This window comes from Diadema setosum, chromosome 11, assembly GCF_964275005.1.
Source record: "Diadema setosum chromosome 11, eeDiaSeto1, whole genome shotgun sequence".
NCBI lineage: Eukaryota > Metazoa > Echinodermata > Echinoidea > Diadematoida > Diadematidae > Diadema > Diadema setosum.
This window is the reverse complement of record NC_092695.1, coordinates 35,306,916-35,328,741: the sequence shown is the minus strand read 5'-3', so window position 1 is coordinate 35,328,741 and position 21,826 is coordinate 35,306,916. Positions and strand designations below refer to the sequence as shown.

Genomic DNA, 21,826 nt, shown 5'->3' with positions numbered 1-21,826 from the left:
CAAGATGAGGAAAAGTCATCATTAACATAGGCCTACAAGGCATAAAAAGTTTACATATGGATGCAGTGGCGGATCCAGAGGGGGGCGCAACCGGTGCACGCCCCTCCCCTTTTCGTTAAAAATGAAAGAAATTAAAAAAATGAAATGAAACCCGGAAGTGGCACCAGAAATATTAGTTGCGCCCCCTTTAGAGAATTCCTGGATCCGCCCCAGTGTACGTATGTATGTATGTATGTATGTATGTATATATATATATATATATATATATATATATATATAAATAATGGTATTATTATCCGCGTGTTGGAATAAGAGCATGAAGACGATGAAGACAAACAAGTTGACATAATGCATTAGAATCCAACTTCATTCATTTGTAAACCAAATTTTCGACCCTTGCACGGATCTTCCTCAGGGTCACTGTTACCCTGAGGAAGATCCGTGCAAGGGTCGAAAATTTGGTTTACAAATAAATGAAGTTGGATTCTAATGCATTATGTCAACTTGTTTGTCTTCATCGTCTTTATATATATATATATATATATATATATATATATATATATATATATATATATATACACATCCAATAACCTCTGAGTCACACTGGTTCATTTAAATGTTGATATTTTCATAGTGGTCCTGTGCCGTGCTTGATTTTCCCAAATATCAATGAAACCTAAACTATCAAAAAGTCCTCTAATCATTTGAATCCACGGCATGCTATGATTGTATGTCAACAAATAATGAATAGTTAAAAGAATACAATAAGTGGGATAATTTACCCTCTTTCCCATGGACGAGTCTGTACCAACATACATTTGCAATGACATATTCTAATAATAAACTCCTAGTTCCCCATAAATCCGGGCATAAACCATACGATTTGGAGTGCTCTTATGCAGTGAACTCCCAATTTGTATCATATATATATATATATTACAAAAGTTCAAATAAAAAGACTCAATTTGAGATCTAGCTTTTTGAATCCCCATACTTCACACCCATACAATAAAACCGGTAATATTAATTGGTCGGAAGGCCTTTTTAAATACGATGTTATAATCAAACGTTATCCCCAAATATTGATAATGGTAATAATAATAATAATAATAATAATAATAATAATAATAATAATAATAATAATAATAATAATAATAATAATAATAATAATAATTAGACAAATTTGTATAGCACAGCTACTATGTAAAATTTTATACTCTACTGCGCTGTGATGTAACAGAGCTCCTGATATTGTTACTGATTAGACACACGAAAAATAGATAACAAATTAATCAAAGGCTTCTGAAAAAAAGGTAAGTCTTCAATAAAGATTTGAAGACAGCAAGTGATGAGGCCTTCCTCATTTTCTCAGGTAATTTATTCCAAAGTTTTGGAGCAGCACAGCTGAAGGCACAATCCCCCAAAGTTACTTTCGTTTTAAGTGAGGTTGCTTTAGAAGCAATTATACTTATCCCGTGTACTTCGTAAATTATGAGAATATGAATGTGATTTCATTGATATCAATTCTGATAAATAACCAGGTGCTTGACCATGCAGTACTTTATAAACAAGTAACAAAATTTTAAATACAATTCTCTGCCTTACTGGCAACCAATGTAATTTCATTAAAACAGGTGTAATATGTGAAAATTTTGACGAACTGGACACAAGTCTCGCACATGCATTCTGAACACAAAGACAAACACTTTTTTTTTTTTTTGATTGAGTCATTTCTTTATTCAAGAAAATGTTTATACATAACCTACATACATACATACATACATACATAAGTTTATCTTCTCCAAACACGAAAGTGGGAAGTTTCCTTACACTTTACCCCTTGAAAGAAAAAAAAAAAAAAGTACTTTGGCCTTTTTAGATTGGCAACAGGCGCACACTAAACTGATTACATACTTTCAAACTGAATCTCACTGGATGACACCACCAGGGAGGTGGATACAACACGCATGTAATGTATGCGCATGCATTACGTACGCGTATTCGACACGTAGGCATTGAGGTTAATGGTGATGGTGGTGATGAGAGGAACCAATGCAGATACGATAATATTCAGCTGCTACTGAGCGGAGATTAAGAATTTGGTGAGTTACTTTTAGAAGTGTGTGATTTAGAAACAAAGCTGAAGAAATATATTCCTCTGAAATATCTTATTGCCCTTCACAATCATCTGTCACGTCTGTGCATCTGTGCTGATGGCTAGTTAGTGTACAGTTGGTAAATATCAGTCCCATACGTTCTAATGCACGTTTGTAAAACTGAACGTTGACAGGTGCAGGAGATAAATCTCTCTAATCAATGTGTTGTGCAACCCAGATGTCTCTAGACCTATTTTGGATTTTAAGATTGACATGAAATAAGAATTTTGCTAATTTTTGTACTTTACTATTGACTGACTAGACTGACTGTTGACTGTGATAAGACCGAGAAGATGTCAAGATCAAGTAAAACTAAAAGTAGCCCGACCAGACGCTGTTACGCTATGCGAAAACAGCGTCTGACGAGCGCGGCATGCAGCCTCAAAGTGAGGAACCTCAACACAACTAGCACTACAAAACTTGGGAAAATGTATACTTTTCTCCTTTAAACAGAATACTTTACTCACGTTAAATGCATGTTTCTATTACAGAAGAATAGTTCGCCACACTGGGTCCATGGAGACCACTTGCGATTAGTCCGTGGAACAAATAAATGACACTTTCTGGCGCAATTCCTGACCGTCGGTACGTCGCGACGTACCATGTACAGCGACTGGGCTGTGTATAGTTAGGCCTGGCGTGAAAGATTGTGTACCGTGTGGACATGCTGGATATGATGATCAATTTCGGTAAGTTTCATTGCGTACATTTGAATACTGATAGCATCAGATGTAGAGTAAATATTGAAAAGTATACTCGTTGAGTTTGAGGTGACAAAAATGATGTTAAGTATCAAAATTCAAAGCTATCATAATACGATTACGTCGCTCTCCTAGTGGTTGGTGGTCGCGCGCGTACAGCCCTGTCGCGACGTACCATGTACAGCGACTGGGCTGTGTATAGTTAAACTAAAAGTTGAGTTCGATTGCTTGGCCATTTTTATAAACTCCACAAGTGATGTGTGGTGCCCTTGGGTACCAAATGAAAATTCGCCATTTTTTTGCATTTTTTTTTTTTGCAGCGCTGTACTCTAGCTGGGTTACCAAGAAATGTGTATTTTTTTTTTAGTACATACATATATTATGCACACACACACAAAAAAAAAATGTTTTTGTGTTTGTGATTGTACATTGTAGTAAATGCAATAAATAATGCATGCAAGTAATAACTTTTTTTCTCATTTACATGCTCTGTTGTAATCTCCACTGTTTAATATTATTGTACATGTTATTGCAAGTACTGATTTTATCATGTTGGCTTTGAATTAGGTTGGAATTTAAATTTTGTTTATTATCCAAGACAGTGTCAGTTTCTTTCACAAGCTGACATGGAAGGAAAATCGGTATTGGGATAGTTATCACCGCTTGCTGATGATGAGAAAATAGTCACCACGTCAGCATTGCATAGCTGTACTATGATCATGGACATGAGATGGCACTACATAATTCTGTACCCTTGGATACTGTCGTAACTCCAGTGCAGTTTACACAAATTCTAACACGCTGAAATTTGTGACGTCTATTCAAAAGGTCAGTGAATGAAGTGAAGCCTTTTGCAGCATATGGCTGGATACGGTGACCAGAGTTTTAATCCAACGATGGACCAACAGGGTTTCTTCCAGACAGACTATGACCAACAGCAAGGCTATGATATGGGTGGTGGTCAGTCGCAGCCATATGGACAGAGGTAAGTCTTAGTAGCACTACTACTTGATTGCCTTAATACTTGGCACTGTGCATTCTATCTAAGGTAACATACATTTTTCAACCATGGTACAATAAGCATCATGCTGTTGCCTTTGAAAGTGTTTCCCTTAAGATTGTCATACATACAAGAGATATAGTGAATCTTGTGTAATTATTAAGCCACAAAAGTGAAGGGGTTGTTAATAGTTTTATATTGCAAGTCATAAACATGAATGTATACATTGTACATGCCATTCAAGAAGGATACAATGATTGCAAATATATGCAGAGTTGTATATAGTTGTGTCTCCAAAAGCTACAATTATGCGAAGATGACATAAGGAAGTTATTGCTGTGAAACAGTATACTGGAAATAAAGATACCACATTTAGACTCAAGTCACAGGAATCATGATTTACTCCCAATGTCTCTCAGTATGTGTTTGAGGTAATTATACTATAAAGAGAATAACATATTAAAATTGTCATACAAACTGCAAGGTGAGTGTTCTCTCCTCACAGTGCTCACATGTCTATGTCTGTAGTGATTTAGTGATGTTCAGTCAGGTAGAAGTTCTATAATCCTGTTTTCCATACAGTGCCTACGGTGGTGGATATGACTACTCCCAGCAGGGTTATGGGGGCCAGCCACAGATGATGTCACCTCAAGTGCCCTACACAGGTCAAATCATGACCCCTGAGCCCATCCCACCATCGGGTGGCTATTCGGACAGCTTTGATGATGAACCTCCCCTTCTTGAAGGTATCAAGAAAATCTGGATTTCATTTTGAAATACTAGGCTGCTCTAATGCAGCCCAGGGTCATAGTGTTAAGAGAAGTAATAGAAAGCATACCTTGTATTTGACATCTGACTAAAAGGATTTTATCATAATTGTAACTAGCCCACAGCATGCTATGTTTCATATGCAGTGTTAGATGTTGATACAGACAGTACATTTATTGATGAATTTATCTTAGCAAACCTGCTTCACTGGAAATCATTTGTGTGCACATGTGTAAACTTTGTAATATTTTGCATGCAATGGTAATAGTTTTTAAATGCCTGGCATCATTTTGTACATACTCCCCTGCATCTCTCCTTTTCTTCATTGCCTGTCACAAACAGAACTTGGGATCAATTTTGAACACATCTATCAGAAGGTGAGTGTACGCAATAATTCAGTGGCTTCACATCACTTTTCATGTGATTTTTCTTCTTCTTGGAGAGTATGCAGTAACCATGCAGTGAATTAATTACTCATTTTTTAATTCTTAATTTTGTGTGTGTGTGTGTGTGTGTGTGTGTCCCAGTGGAGCATGATTGTTCAATGGCTCAATGCAAAGTGAGAGTCATTTTAATTTAAAGTCGGCACTGGAGCTGTCTGCAATGTATTGTTTGAATAAGAACAATAGCTAGAGAAAAGACAATATCTTGCTTGCTTTAATCTTAAGTGTCTCATGATATTTGCGTAAAATTTATGAACTTACCCTGGAATTTACAAGGAAGTTGTCATGATAGTGCTAAAGAATTGCTGAGTTGTGTAGTCTGTGTGTATGTGATCTGTGTCTACTCTTTATCCATTTGTTTTTGTGCACTGAGATGGAATTGGAGGGCAATCATTGACTTAAATCTTTGACTAGATATCAATTGTAGACTCCTAAGTTGAGTCAAAGTTTTAAAACTTCACCCTCTACAAAGTAACAATTGTGTTCATCAGCATTGTAACATTTAACACAGTGTTTCATAGAAGTTCAAGTGCTGTTATCAAAGGCAGCATCTGATTGAAGTTAGGGAAGCCAATGCTTTTGATCCTGTTCTGAAACTTCACCATTCATGTAATGAACTTCAGAAATGTGAATCTGATTTAGTGTCACCTAAGTTATTGTTTGTATGTTTTAGTCAAGTTTATGATGGCCTGTCTGTTGAAAGTCGGGGCATGTGCAGTACACTCCAAATCACCTTGATGTAATAGAGTGACCTAAGGCTCATCTTCTTCTTCTTCTTCTTCTTTTTCTTCTTCTTTGTCTCCCTGTTCTCCTATTTCTCCTCCTCCTTCTGTTCATCATCTCCCTCTCCTTCTCATGAAAAGTGAATATAAGTAGTATTACTATTTCTACTATAGCTATCATTATTATTATTAAATGTCATTGTCATCGTCATGATTTTGTATCCACAGACACTGTCTGTTCTCAACCCCATGAGGGCGACAGACCCAGCAGCAATCAATGATTGTGATCTGGCAGGGCCGCTAGTCTTTGCGCTAGGCTTTGGAGGGACATTGCTACTGGTGTGATGCATCTACAGTATTTTTCAAAATAATTTTGAAGTAATTTATTCACTAATGATTAACAGAATATATAGATGCACAGGTGCAATCCTGTTGACATCAGTTATTATCTAGATATTTTTTTAATTGTGGCAATTACAATAAATGTATGGACCCCACCAATCCTGATATCAAATCCTGATATATCTAACTGATCACTATTCTGAAGTCATTCAACCAGGAATAAACGTCATGTTTTAGACTTCAATGCCAGAAACATTGAATTTTCTTCATTTTTTTTTACATGATCAGTGGAAAATTTTGAGGTTATGACATGGTCAGCTAACTCATTTGCATATTCATATCCACTGTACAAGAACTGTTTTGCAGAAATTAGCAAGACTTCAAATTTCCATAACTTCCTTATTTTTCATCCGATTTCAGTCAAATTGTTACCGTTGAACTCGTAAGATTTTACTCTTTTTTTATCAGTCTAACTTATTTTTGGACTGGATTTCCCCTTAAGTAAAAGATAAATCTCTATTTTCAGAAAATTAATTAATTGCAGTAAACTTTGCATAGGTCAGCAATGTGGAAATCAAACACAATACAAACAAAAAATCAAGTTTTCCTTCTGTTAGGAATGTTGATATAGGCATAGTAGTGTGTGTGTGTGTGTGTGTTTTTCTTTCATTTGTCTGAACTGTATTTGATTCACCTCACCAGATAAGATATGTCCAGTTTACTTTAGCTGCATCTCCTTCTGTGAGGCAAGATGATGTAAATGTAGTTAGGTTGTTGTATTTTGTTGTTATTGTCTGAATTGTATTTTCTACACCTCACCAGGCAGGAAAGGTCCAGTTTGGCTACATCTATGGCATAGGAGGGATCGGCTGCCTGGGAATATGGATGCTGCTCAACCTCATGAGTCTGACGGGAGTCAGTGTCAGCTGCATCATCAGCGTCCTGGGATACTGCCTCTTGCCCATGGTCTGCCTCAACTTCCTTGCCATCGTCATCAACCTACAGTGAGTAGTCTCATCTTCACTCTCCTCTTCACACTCTTGGCTGGGTGCTGTCAGTAGGATATTTTTTGCCCTCTCCACGGAACAGGACATTGCATGTAAATGCTAATGAAAGTAGAAAAGTTTTTATGCCTCCACCACGAAGTGTCGCCGGAGGCATTATGTTTTCGGGCTGTCCGTCCGTCAGTCCTTCCGTCCGTAATCAATTTTGTGGACAGCGTATCTAAAAAACTGTTTGAGGTATCCTAATGAAACTTGGCATGTATATATATGAGTGGGCGAAGTTGTGCCTATCAACTTTTCAGCGCACATGCTCGAGGTCAAAGGTCAAGGTCAAATGCTCAAAATTTCACTATTTCCCCTATATCTATGCAATGTCTGGAAGTATTTTCTTGAAACTTGGTGTATACATGAACTACCAAATAAAGATTCCCCAGAGAGAGCTTTGGGTCATGAGGTCAGAGGTCGAGGGTCAAAGGTCAAGTGAAAATGTTAAAATTTCCTTTTTTTTTCTCCATATCTCAAATATTTCAAGGTATCTTCATGGAACTTAGTATATATGCTTGTACTGACTGGCAGTGATCATGTAGGGAATTTAGGGGGCAGGGGTCAAAGGTCGAGGTCAACTCATCAAAATGTCATAATTTCTTTCTTAGCTATGCAATGCCTGCAAGATTTTTTTTTGGAAACTTAAGTGTATGCATGTACATGTATTACCCAATACAGATTCTCTTGGAAGTTTCTTGCCAAAAGGTCAAAGTTCAAAAAGGTCAAAGGTCAAGTGAAAGTGCTAAATTTCACTTCTTCTTTGAATTACAAAAGGGTCAAAAGTTGGGTACAAATCCTTGAATCCCCAAATACCTGCACTCTTAGACAGTATAGCCATTCATCCAAATAAACCTAGTTCAAGGAAAGTGAACACTCTATGCATTTTTGACAAACCTGCCATTTTAATATTTTGCCAGTTATGTGAAACTCTCATCACACATTGTCAAGACATTGTGCTATAGACCTATTCAGAGAACCATGCATTATGGCGGAGGCATACCAGTCGCCATAGCGACATTTCTAGTTAACTACAATTCACGTACTTCTTCCTTTACAACTTCAATGAGCAACAACTTTTGCATGTTGTTGTGTGTTTATCTTCCATCTGTATGTCTATCCAAACATTTGATTTGGCAACTCTTGAAAGATCAGTTACTTAAAGTGAAGAGCAACTGCATGTTGGCATTGTCTTTGAGAGGGTAGAATAAAATCAAACAAATGGGATTGATAAAAGTTTCTGTAGATCAGACACGAGATAAGAGAGTAATGGAATTGTTAGCGAGTTTCATACTTTTGTCAAGCAATGATCTTGATGGTAATAACAAATGCAAATTAGATGAGGTGATGATGTAAATTCACCTTGGACTACTCCTAATTTTTAGCTCCCCTTAGCCAAAGGCTCAAGTGAGCTGTTGAGATCATTCATCTTGTGTCACGCATAGACTTTTTACATATTCAGTTTCTTTTTGAAAACCAGATGAAGGAATTTCACCAAACTTGGCAGGTAGCATCCTGAGGGTGATAGGATCTCAATTTGTGCAGTTGGGCACACTTGGGTGCACCAGGGGTCCAGAACCCCAGATAAGAGAATCTTGAAAAAAAGAAAAGAAAAGAATCAGCCAGAAATGATAGACCTAAAGTGCTTTAAGCAGGGCTCAACACTAATGGTGGCCCGGTGGCCCGGTGCCACCAAAAACGCACGTCGGGCCGCCAAAATTTCAGAAATGAAGAATTTGGTGGCCTGATCGGGCCACCAAAAAAGGTCGGATGTTTGCCTTTGGGCCACCAAAAATAAAAGTTAGTGTGGAGCCCTGCTTTAAGTATGTTTGTGATAACAGTTTCAAGCTAAGTCATGTCAGATCTAGGGGTGCCTCCAACAACCTGTGCACCCTTTCAAGTCATCATTCCTTGTAGCACTGTAATGCATTAATGCAAAGAATACAAGATGCTCTTCCTTGATTTCACAACGGAAATGTTTACATTCTGGAATGTACGCCAAATACAGTCGCTCACTCTTAATCTCTCTTCTCTACGCAGGGGTATATTTGGAACGATAGCGTCGCTCCTGGCCATAGGTTGGTGTAGTTTCTCGGCATCCAACCTCTTTGTGACGGCATTAGCCATGGACTCCCAGCAGCTCCTTGTGGCCTACCCCTGTGCTCTCCTCTATGGCGTCTTTGCTCTCCTCTCCGTCTTCTAGGCAGCCATCTCACCTTCAGCACTGCATAGTGGGATTCTTTTCACTCCATATGTGATATTCTTCATGAATCAGGACCTGTGAGAGTGGTTGAATTCGTGACCGAGCATCTCATTGACAGACTGAGAAAGAAGCATTATCATTTGTCAAATGAAATGCTAGGCATTTGCCCACTGCGGAGACAAATGTGCAACACGTATGTGACAATGGGAGACAATGTTTTTATGAGTTGTTAATTTTGTGACTACAGTATCGGTAGACTCGCAAAATTTGCAGTAAGTAAAAAAAAAAAAGACCATGAGCTACACCGCGTGTACTGTATAACAGTACATGTATATCTTGTCAGCAGTGGGTGCTCTGAAGAAGAACCAGAGATGGAAAGAAGCGCGTGGACGTGACTAACAATTGATACAGAAGAAGGAATAGTAACCAAATAACATTAACACGAGGACTGACATCACATTATTATCTAAATGTGATTAACCCACTGGATTTAGGAATGAGGAGTGCGCCTAGGACTCAAGACTGGTTGGAACCAGTATCACAGCACGTTAGAAGACATTGAAAATTGAAGTCAAGCAAACGGACTGGGAAGCTTGATCCTCGCAGGGTGATATATTGAATAACCAGGTACATAAGACTACAGTGAGCTCAGTGCAAGTCATATGCAGTCAACCTCGCCAAAGTCAAATCCAACTGGACTAGAGAAAATACTTTTGATTTATATGAAATTCAACTTACATGATGAAATTAATGCATTTCTATCCATCCGGCTAGAATTTTTCTTTAACTTTGCCAATTTTTTGACTTGTGCGAGGTTGACTTAGGTGAGGTTGATTGTACAGTTGGACTGTAGGAGTAGCTTAATTCCACAATAGAGGACTCACTTCTCGGTCACATTTAAGTGAAAGAGTGAGGAGATCATCTGAACAATTGCAGGGCTTAGATCTAACCAAAAATTGATATGATTGATGACCTTGGCTGTATTTAACATCTGAGTATGTTGAGAGACACAAAGAGAGATTGAGATGAAAATCTTGTGCTCCTTGATAGTTCCCTGTAGTCTTAGCACCTCTAAAGGAAGAAAAAAAAAATGCTCATCAATTTTACTAGACCAAGTCATCAAAAGTGTCACATGTGGCCCTACATTAGGAACTCTTTGTTTGTGCATGTGTAGTTATTTCTTAAACCTAAGCTGATTTCAAGTGACGTGGTCACGATCTGTAGAATAGGAAATTTTATCAGTTTCAGAATTTACATTCTAATGTTCCTACAATTGTACATGTACTCTGTAATCAGTCTGCATGGATTAACTCTGACTTATTGATTCTTGACAAAATGAGGAACTTTATGCAAAGTCTGTCAAGCTTTTTTATCTCTTTTCCCCCCTTTTAAGTTGGCAATGGAGTTGTGTGTACATGTTCATACAGATATAGCTGCCATACAATTTCCAGATATGTACAAACAACTGAGGACTTCCAGATGATACTAACAAGGGCAAACACTTACACTTTTGATCGAGGAATCATATCAGGTTATGATGTAATTTGAGGATATGACATAGATGTCCTCGGATGTTTGTGAAATTCTATCTTGTTTGCATTTCTGTATTTTCATAAAGAGCTGTGTTTGAGTTTATCAAAGAAAAAAAGTTAAAACTATCAAAACTATTTCTTTGTCAACTCCAAAGTATTAGTGTAGACAGATATATTTGGTTTTAATTTCTTGTGAATACATCCTTGATCATATACTTTTATCACTCTTGGAAGGTTCCATGCCAAATTGTGAATAAGGCTTCTTTTGTGTGATATTGTAGAAATATGATTGTGTTTGCCAGTTTGTCACATGTTAGCAACCAGGATTCCTGCATAATGCACATAGTGGATATGCTGCAGTTCTGTACAAGATAACATTACAGTTTCTTTTGATAAGAATTAAGGAAAAAATGAGTACGCAGTACCCACTGTATGCTCTAAGGATTAGAACCAGCACTGGCTGTCAGGTGGAAGCTTGGTGTTCTACAGTGGACAAGACACCTGTCCAGTGATCAGGGAGTCGTTGGTTCAAATCTTGCACGAGTATGTATGCCCATGATTTTTTATCTTGGCTACTGCTGAGCACTTATTAATTTAGTGCTTATCTACATTGATGTAGGGCAATTTGTCAATCTGTTGCTCTACAGTTTCTTTATTTGTCATCATATATAGAGTGGAACTAAATATTCTTTTCCGAGTATGGAACAATCCTTATTCAAAGATGTCTACATTTACTAAAGTGAATCGACGATATTTCTTCTTGTGTAACATGCTGATGGACATTCTAATGATGGCAAAGTAAATAACAGTAGTTGCCATGAAGCGTGTTTGTGGGATGCATCCCAATGTATCAGTACAACTGTAAAAGCCAGCTCATGCTGTGTACTGTCTAGATAGGCTGACTTGATCTCATTTGCGAAATGGTTGTGGCCAAAAAAGAAATTTGCCATTATGTTTTTGTCATTTCAAAACAAGTAGATATTTCTTTTGATGAAATTGCAAGACTTGGCGTTATCCCATCTGTTTCAACTGAATGAGAAAACATGTACAGTTCTCTGTCCTCCGGGCCATACAAATGTAAGAAATATAATGTACATGTATTGTATAAGTACTGAACATCCATTATGCTTGAATAAATGATGAACTGTAAAAAAGAAAGATCAATAGGAATATTAGTATATTAGTTTACTGATTGGTAGTTTAACATATGAATGAATATTCACAAACACATACACACATCACACACACACATACACACACACACACACACACACATATGTATATAAAAAGAGAGAGAGATCGAGAGAGATCATGTTTCCAGGTTTCACCTTTATTGTAAAAGTGGAAATTTTCGCGCATTTCGCACAGCATGAAATGTGTAGCTTGAAAAATAAACATTCACGAATATTCTTGTGCATGATTTGAAATATTCTATATCTTCAATGCAGCTGAACTAACGCATGCATATTCGTTTTACCCAGCTAGGTGCGAAAAAATTACGTGAAAATTTCCACTCTAACAGTGCTTGGTTTGTGTTGTACATTGTAATTGTATTGCAGATTCAAAAACTCGAGCAAGCGGTGCCTAAAATGCCGCATCCAGCTGGCAATAGCCAGCCGAGTGGTGGCAGCACACCAAGTTACTAGTACTACGTAGTGTCAGGATCTCGCGTTATTTATTTTTTTTTTTCCCTATCAACTGCAGGATCGTTAGTTTCATAAGGGTGTATTTATAGCAAATACAAATTGCAATATTCGCAGTGTCAACCAACAAGATTTGAGCATTGGAGACATTGCCATGGTAACTGCTATGATAACAACTTGAGATCTTCGCAAACTCCTTTAAGAATAAATGTGTGAAAGTGGTATGAGAGAAACAGCCAATACAGTTTCGTTTACGTATTATTAGTGTAAATGCAGTGAAGTGGCTCGTATGTTAATTCTATTTTGCAAGTTTCAATGAAGTCTCCAAAGCTTCCTGCGTTTTCTTGCTTGGTGTTGTGTGTGTGTGTGTGGGGGGGGGGGGGGGTGGAATATTATTAACTAGAATGAGTCCGACTCGTTCGGCAGAAAAGGGAGGGACAGAAACGCATGCAGGGACTGGCTCCGGAGGTGACACGGCATTTGCTCTTGCGAAGATTTTATTGATCCGGTCTTATTTTCTGCAAGGAGTCAGGATTAGGGTTGTGACAGGGTTATAAATTTAGTTTGATGTGAGTATTAGAATTAGGATGAGGGTGATCAGGGAGGTGAGGAGAAAATTAGTAACGTGCCATTCTAATGATATCCCCATAGTACTTCCTTTTCTTTTTCTTTTTTTTTTTCATGGGAGCTTTTGACAGATCGTTAAAACTTGATTTCGTTGATTTGCTTTCGATGAGTTGATTTATCAGCACTCGGTTCGAGACACCTCAAGATGACACAGATGGGCGCTTTGAGGACTTTCACTATTTTGAAGGAAGAGTTGAAGTATATGACGTCAAGTGCTCTTAAACATTTTGCTGCATTTTCACACTCCACAAAACAAAATAAGCGTTAGAAGAAAATAAATCATATTTCTTTTTGTTTTTGTTTTTGTTTTTGTGTTTTGTTCTCCTATGTCAGTCGCATATGTGAACACATCGACACTGTCTTGCAGGAAACTACAGTGTACAAGAAACTCCGTTCGGATGTTTGTCTTTTGTCGATCTGTTGACTTCCACGATTGATTGGAAATCGCATACCATTTGCTTTACAAGTGGCTTCTCGTTTGTTCACCTGTGTGATCTACGAGATTGCCAACCGCGAAACGTACGAGTGATGTGTCTTGCGGACAACACGTCGAGGTAGATAAGACATTCGAAAACTATTCGGGCTGCCTTAAAAAAAAAAAAAAAAAAAAAAAAATCTTTATCCTTCACTGGCTAAAATATTTTCATAGAAAGTATAGCTTAACTCGAATGTGATTTAATTTCTTTATTTCCTTATTTCTTTATTTTTATTTTAAATTGACCACACCTATATGTTAATTTTTTAATGTTATGACCGAAATATACGTCATTGCATACATAGTTACCTGACATGCTGTATTGTAGTTCCTTTACGAACTGCCACATCTCGGAGACAGAGGGTTGATGATAATCATGAGCGCAGTATGCAAATTTCATGGGAAATGTATTCCTCTTCCATCCGGCTCTCACAACCATGCTGGCCCTCCTGGGGGTATAGACATTCACAAAGTATTTGTTGTATATGCTCATGAATATGCATTGACGAGAGAAAGGCAGTGCGAGAAGAGTCACGGAAGTTCACTATAAGTTGATTTCACGAACTTTGAGACCGAGAAAGATAACATGGCAAAACCTACACAAAATGATTGCTTAGTGGAGAAAGTCTGTTGCTAGTTTCTGTCTTCTCCCCACCCTCACCATCTCTCTCCCTCCCTCTCTCTCTCTCTCCCTCTCTCTCTCTAGTCAGTGTTTAAATGGTGTGTACAGTTCTGGTCGAGGTGAGGATTTAGCTTTTAACGTTTTGCGAGATATTCAGAAACCACTCTATGAGATGTCAAAGAGCATGCAGCTCTAAGGGATATCAAAAGTTTATTCGATGAAAATCGGTTTTGAAATGGCTGAGATATCCAAAAATAAGGTGAAACAAAGAGATCCTAATAAGTTTATGTGGCATGTCGCCTTTTATTAATATCACTTTTTTGGATATCTCAGCCATTTGAAAACCAATTTTCATCAAATAAACGTTGAATCCTTCTTGAAATTACATGCTCTTTCATATTTCATAAGAGGCTTTTCATTATCTCAGTTAGGAATGTTCAAAACATGAATCCCCACCTCAACCAGTACTGTACAGTCCCTTTAAGGTGTCATTCTAGTCGGCAGTGGATATTCTATTTCCTAATTCTTTTCTTCGTCAACCGCACGCAGTATATACGATAAAATGCATTTCCGATACATTTCCTATCAACAGCAAAAAGTATAACATTCTATAGAAAGGAATAGGATGCTTTTTTTCATTCACAAATTGTGACACTAAATTTCAGGAAAAAGTTTACTTTGATATAATCCTTGAGCTAATGCCAATGAGCTGATGTAACCACGTTGCAACAGGTAAGTGTGGGCAATTTCACAGGAGTTTAAACTTCAAAGAATTCAGTGTTTTCTCCCAGTTGAATACAATGAATTGCATTCACGTGCAGGTCTAAATTGAGAGAAAGATGCTATTTTGAGTGTCTGATGTTCTTTTCAAACTTGAAAATAAGACAGGGATTATTTATAATGTTTACTCCCAAAAATCTCCACTTTGGTATTCTATTTGTATATTCTAATGGAGCAGTGCTATCGGCATTTAACTATTCGGGACCCGGTGTCACCACATTGACTTCACCAAGCCAACCCCATCTCATACATTCCGGGTACTGTTGTCAACCCTGTGATTATGTAGATCCACCTGTGAACACTCTAGCCTTCTACTCTGCCCGATAGAGTTGCCAAAGCCCTGACTAGCAGCCAGACGCAGAATAACTATGGCAACGAGATGAAATGCATCTCAAGACCACCAATCATAAAGCAGACTCAGGAATACAAGGTATAAAAACAACATTGCACAAGACATTCTTATTTGAATGAAGCAAATCACTATTCCGAAGTCTTTGAAGACACTCCTTTATATAGACAAGCGTCGTGACTGAAATCTTCGTCTGATCTCCTAGCAATGTACAGGAGGAACGATGGGCGACCTGGCGAAAATTCTTTCGAGACAAGCTGAATGATTGAGTGTCACCCTTGGCCGTTCCTGAGATGGAAAGTGGACGGAGAGAGTGAAGCAGAGGATTTCGCGTCGAGGAGACAGTGACAGCAGCATGCCGGAAATTTACCGGGAAGCAGAGGATAGGCCTACTGGTGGCGATGAAAGTGCCGAAGAGCAGGAAGAATGGAAACTCACAAAGAGTGTGAAACACAGAAACTAAGGAGAAAGAAGAGTTACGTACCATTTTGGAGGAAGAAAGAAAATGCAGAAGAAACCTCAAGGTGGGCTGAGGAAAGACGAAGGGCAAAAGAGTGATTGATAGCATTGGTGTTTGGACAAACGTGCGAGAATTTTCGTGCCTTCCTAAGGTGCCTTGATTGGCATATGCAGACGTACCTGGTAACCCAGAAACTGGGAGTTGCAGTAAACTAGAATCGAACTTGAATGGAATTAGAGGGATTCCAATGTATATTTTTTCTACTGTTATACAAATCGTGTTCATCTGCTTGTGCGATGTGGTATGCGCAGTTTGATTAATTGATTGATTTTATTTCTGAATTTCTTTTTCATATATACACGTATGTAATACAAATACAATTGAACGAACTATATGAGTTAAGTATCAAATCTTTTAATTCAATCTAATTTGAATTCATATTCCAAAAAGCAGAGCTTTTCTCTGCGTGTGTGTGTGTGTGTGTGTGTGTGCTTTACATGTGCTTCACATGTCGGTAAGACTGCTATAAATCAGAACCACAAAGTCTTAAAGCATAATTCAAAACTCTCAGTGTGTCATCCACATTATGTATCAGTATGCAGTGATATGCGAAAATATTGTATTCAAATGCAAAGGTATTTCTACTCGTTGTGTATCTTCATTCTATGTTTTCTATGTTTTTATCATTATGTTTGTGAAATTAATCTGTCGTATATACTTTCAATTGCTGGAGATTTTAGCGTGTGTGTGTGGTTTTTTTTTTTTTTTTTTCATGTGAATAAAGATAGAAAGTGTAAATTATCAACAAAGAGATATTCTCCGTGTACTGTATCTTAATTTTTCAGATGTTGCCTACAAGTCATATTTGCCATACCATGACAACGACTCCCATAATAGCAACCAAGGCGGGTTGTAGTGTCTGATACGCGGAAAGACTGCGCAAAGTGCCCACTACGTCATAATACCAAAAGAAGCACTGTCAAAATTGCCTTTCCTTTTGCTCATTAAAACAGAAAAGATTGCCAGTTAAGTTTTGACTTTTAAAAAAGTGCTGTGGGACAAGTTATTGGACAATGAAGGCGAGTCTTTGAAAGAATTCACATTATCTAAGTACTTTTTACGGAGAAAATTTAGGAACGAGCCTGTTAGGTAGCAATTGTTTCGTCACAGAAAGCGCGTAGTGCGCGTACACACCTCACACTATAAATAAGGCGCTGTTGCAATGTAAACATTAGTCTATCGATTTTCTTCGTGCGACTTTTCATGCTGGAAGATTCCTAGCGTGCTTATTGCCTTTTGGTGGTAAAACTGATTCTACCGACAGTTCTCCATTTCGAACACTAGTGTTAGAAATGGGTTGTCAACTATCAAAGACTGCCCTGTTTCCATCAATTGGACATCGAGATGGAAAACAACCAAAACGACGTAGACGGCGTATTTGGTCGGGGCGTTTGCCATTCACCAATCGAAATTTGGTAATTTTAGGAAACATTCTACTAGTATTTGTCTCTACCTTCTTACGTAATATTTATTTTGCTCGTGGCCAAATCAGGATGTTTGTTGACAAATCAATTTTGATCAAGATTAATGAAATTTTTATCGCGTTAAATTTCACATTGGTTTCTACATCTCTCTTTCCTTAGGTGAGGCCGATTCACCTCATCCAGGATGAACCGAGATCCATTGTGCCGTCACCATCTCCTAGACCTGAATTACGCGCATCCTCCTTGCGCATGCCAGCAACCGCGATCCCCACGCCCTTGGCCAGCTCCGCCAAGCCTGCTGCCCATATCTGTGAGTGGGTTGCGAGTGTGGATGCACGGATTGAGGAGTCCACGAGGGTCAAAGGATCTTCTTATGGTAGTGCCACTGCTGTTGAGGAGAAGACGTACTCCCAGGGAGATGTAGATGACGCAATCGAGCGAATCTTGAACCACGTTGCAACAGGTAAATGCAGAATGGACACTTTTCCAGGAGCTTAAACTTAAAGATATATCTTCTCGCAGTTGAATCTATACGATGATTGACCATGAGCAAGTTTCATATTGCCATTTAATATTTGATATGTATATTCCTTTGTTCTTTTGCTGTTTGCAGACGTGTTGACTTTTGATCACTCGGGACCCGGTGTCACCACCACTTACCAGGCCAACCCAATCCCAGACATTCCGGGTACCGTGGTCAGCCCCGTTGATGATGTTCGTCCACCAGTTGGACCACTCTACCCTTCTCGCGACAGGACAAAAGCTGAACCTTCCTATAAACCCAGGCGTTCTTTCCACTACCCAGAGGAGGTTGATGGAAACCGTACGAGTTGCCAAAACCCTGACTTCGTCCTTAGAAATGGAAGGAGCCAGATGCAGAATAACCATGGCAACGAGATGACACGCATCGCAAGACACCCGATACAGGCCCAGAAACATAAGCAGGTGAGACAAGATCTAATGTATGATGATGAAACTTTCCCTGTGAAAGAATAAAATTCATTTTCTGATCGAGAAGTATTCAGGGACATCCCTATAAATGTATGAACACGCATGGTAATCACTAAGTATTGTTCACTTCATCTTCTCTTATCTCATACAGGAGGAACGATGGGCGACTCGGCGGACATTCTTTTGAAAGCGGATGACTGAGCGTGACTGAGACAGTTACCCTTGGCCGTGTCAAAGATGGAAAGAGGACGGAGAAGGCGAGAAGATGAAGAATCTGAGCGGGAATGTGACAAAATGTCGGAAAAAAGATGTCTCCTCGGAAAGTGGTTGTTGTGCAAACACCAGGAGACACCAGGAGTCGAGGACCAGAAGGCGAGAAGAAGGATGAAAATGACGAGAAAGAGAACTCGAAAAAGAAGACAACTTGAAACGAAGCAGACAACTATTGAAGACTGGAGTGAATAAAACAAACCTGAAAAATATGAGCAATGACAATTAATGAGAACCACCAGACCTATTTCTGAATCGACGAATAAAATGACGTAATCATCAGCTACCAGCAGTAACTTGTTTGGTCAGATGATGCTCAAGTAAATAGATATCTGAGTTGCAATAAACTATAAAATTACTACTTTACACATTGTTTATCTTCGTAGCTCTTGTGTGTTCCTATAGGTTGTATGAACAACATTGGTGACGTGAGTAGTGATAAGTGTCTGTTGTTCGCTCATGTGCGATGTGTGATGTGTTTGTGTGTGTGTGTGTGTGTGTGTGTGAGAAGCATACATGGAAAAGCGCGCATACATACTAATATTTGTGGTGTATCTCATGACGGAAAAAATACAGTGGGATTAGGAGGTACAGTATATGCTGTCGGTTCTTTACTTTGCGTTTGAAATGTTCTCTTGCAATTGTAACTACTGCCCTCGCACGCGTGTGTGTGTGTGTGTGTGTGTGTGTGTGTGTAAAACATACAGACAGACAGTCAGCCTGTGCCTCTACGTATGTAGGCCTATCTGTTGTCTTTAATAGTATGGAAACAAAAATATGTACAGTTTTGTTTTGTTTTGTTTGTTTTTGTTCGTGAGTGTTAGCAAGGACGTATACTTATCAAACTTGTTAGACCAAGGAGGTTCAAGAGAATGGAGTCACAACTGTCGTATTTCCTTTGAAGTCACGTTCGATGCCGCCACTCGAAAGTATTTGAAGCATGTGGCAAACTGGATCTGCCGCGCAGATAGGAAGACAATTGACTCATGTCTCGTTGCATAATCATCAGCCACTTTCTAACGAAAATATGTCTTTGTGACGGTAATTACTTTTCGCCATCCCTACTTATAAAAGATAGGTGGTATATAATGATAAAGACACGGGGATGCGCGAATAGAAATTGCGCAAAAAATGATGAAATGAAAATGAAAATTACTCGACTGGCCGTGCCCGGCCACTAATCTGATATATCTATTAATATAGAATTATACTCGAAGATTATTCCATATCAGTTTTATTTGGAGGAATTAAGTGGAGAAGTGATAAAACCGGCTTTCCGGGAGGGTACAAGTTTAAACACTTTCACATGATACAGCTCTGATTTACACTTTTGCACGTATTTCTTGAAGGGATTGACCTTTGTTTAGTGAGCTTTATCATTAAGTGAGATTTCGTTTCATTTAATAGATAAACAAGCAAAATATAGCCAACATTAAGTTCACGTTCAAAATGAATCTTCAGATTGCTCAGCAAGACGGCGGCATCAAACCCGCCACCAAAGGCACAGATGCACCTGTGGAATTATTTTGTACATCAATAGAAAAGTGACAACTGTTTGAATAATTACAGCCAGTTGGAACTCCATCTCTTAAACCTCCTTGGTTAGACGGAAAGCGAACCCATTTACAAAAGGCAAAGAAAGCTGGTGAGCATAAAATCAGCAAATATTTTTTGTTTCGATGTTCGGTGGCAAAAAACAAAGCACAGCCAAAATCCAGGCTGCCTGTTGTGATCAATGGGAATATAGTTTCCCCATCGATTTACCAAAAAAAGGTCCCGTTGTTTACAAAATGGAGCATTTTTTCATTCCTCCTCCAGGCAGAAAACTCTTGACCTTTCCCGTCAGTCACGCAACCCGACTGTTCACGTATACGGAATTAGAACTGTACAGTTGATTAGCAGAGCCATGATCGCTTTACTCAGAATTGCTGCTCCAGTATTGTCTATATATACGTGGTGTCATTTCCTGGTCGGAAGATCTATGTGTTAAGTCGATGCTGTGAATTTAGGCAACCCATTTAGATATTGACCACATCTCACGCTGTACCTATGAATAGACCACGGGATGTGACGTATAGATGACCAGTATACGGCAATCAATGCACGTTTATCGAACGGCAGTGACATTTTGTGATGATTACTGTGTTCATTAGGGGTAGGCGAGGCTGCGCCAAGTATGCCTATATACGCACACACACACACACACACACACATACACACACACACACACACACACACACACACAAGCTTTCGTATGGTACCTGGGATAGCACGCAGTTAAGACCGTTTATGTTTGGTTTGTGTGTGTGCGTGTGTGTGTGTGTGTGAGTGTGTACAGAATAAACGTCTTAACTTTAATGATTAACCCATCTCACCTCACTTTGCGCAAACGCAATGTTAGCTCGACACGTAAGATAGTGCTGTGAAATTTACCAGTTCTTTTACACACATCAGTCTGTATTAATTTACATATTACACACACACACACAAACATAATTAATATATATATATATATATAGAGAGAGAGAGAGAAAGAGAGGGAGAGAGAGGGGAGGGAGGGAGAGTGCGTGTGTGTAGGTGTGTGTGTGTGTGTGTGTGCGAGAAGAGGTCTCGACCATGTCAGAGTATACCACTCTAGCTCATTTACCTTAACGATAACAGAGGAAGAGATGAAAGACACATTTGGCCATAGATATAAGGTTCGTCGTTACTCATAAAGCTTTTGTAATAGTCTTTTTCTCAAGAAATTCATTGGGGCTGTGCAAAACCAATACGTAAAGTGACTCCCTGGTATGTGTAAAAAAAAACAAAAACACGAAAGCACACATTTATTTATTTGACTTCAACCAAATCGCAACAATTTATAATTCATCATTAATCATTTGAACTATAACTGATGAGAATCTGAATGAGATAAAAATATATTCGAATCATCAGCGAACAAAATAAAAGAAAACAAACAAACAAAACCCAAACAAAGAATGTTGTACATCATTGTTCCTAATGATAAATATACCAATGATATATAATATTCTTCACTGAAGCTTTCTTTTGTTTTGTTCGCTAATAATTCGAATATATCTTATCTCAATCAGACTATATAATATAGATACATATCATGCATACATTAATTATACACACATACCAGCAATCCTTTCTTTGTTCCTACTTGTGTTCGAGTAAAATTTCCTTATCAGCTCTATCCGTATACATTCCCTACGTTTCTCTCATCCACAGTCTAAAGTATCAACT

General features: G+C 38.5%; 2 protein-coding genes across 2 annotated transcripts; both read left to right on the top strand.

Moving 5' to 3' along the window:
• Positions 1 to 2,008: 2,008 nt before the first annotated feature.
• Positions 2,009 to 12,062, top strand: LOC140234714 (protein YIPF5-like). The gene is made up of 7 exons (XM_072314747.1): positions 2,009 to 2,102; positions 3,686 to 3,842; positions 4,440 to 4,603; positions 4,968 to 5,002; positions 6,019 to 6,129; positions 6,955 to 7,136; positions 9,219 to 12,062. The coding sequence occupies exons 2-7, from the start codon at positions 3,718 to 3,720 to the stop codon at positions 9,379 to 9,381; spliced, it is 780 nt and encodes a 259-aa protein (XP_072170848.1). The 5' UTR covers positions 2,009 to 2,102; positions 3,686 to 3,717; the 3' UTR covers positions 9,382 to 12,062.
• Positions 12,063 to 17,215: 5,153 nt separating this feature from the next.
• Positions 17,216 to 18,859, top strand: LOC140235509 (uncharacterized). The gene is made up of 4 exons (XM_072315531.1): positions 17,216 to 17,344; positions 17,513 to 17,816; positions 17,967 to 18,298; positions 18,456 to 18,859. The coding sequence occupies exons 1-4, from the start codon at positions 17,222 to 17,224 to the stop codon at positions 18,489 to 18,491; spliced, it is 795 nt and encodes a 264-aa protein (XP_072171632.1). The 5' UTR covers positions 17,216 to 17,221; the 3' UTR covers positions 18,492 to 18,859.
• Positions 18,860 to 21,826: the final 2,967 nt, after the last annotated feature.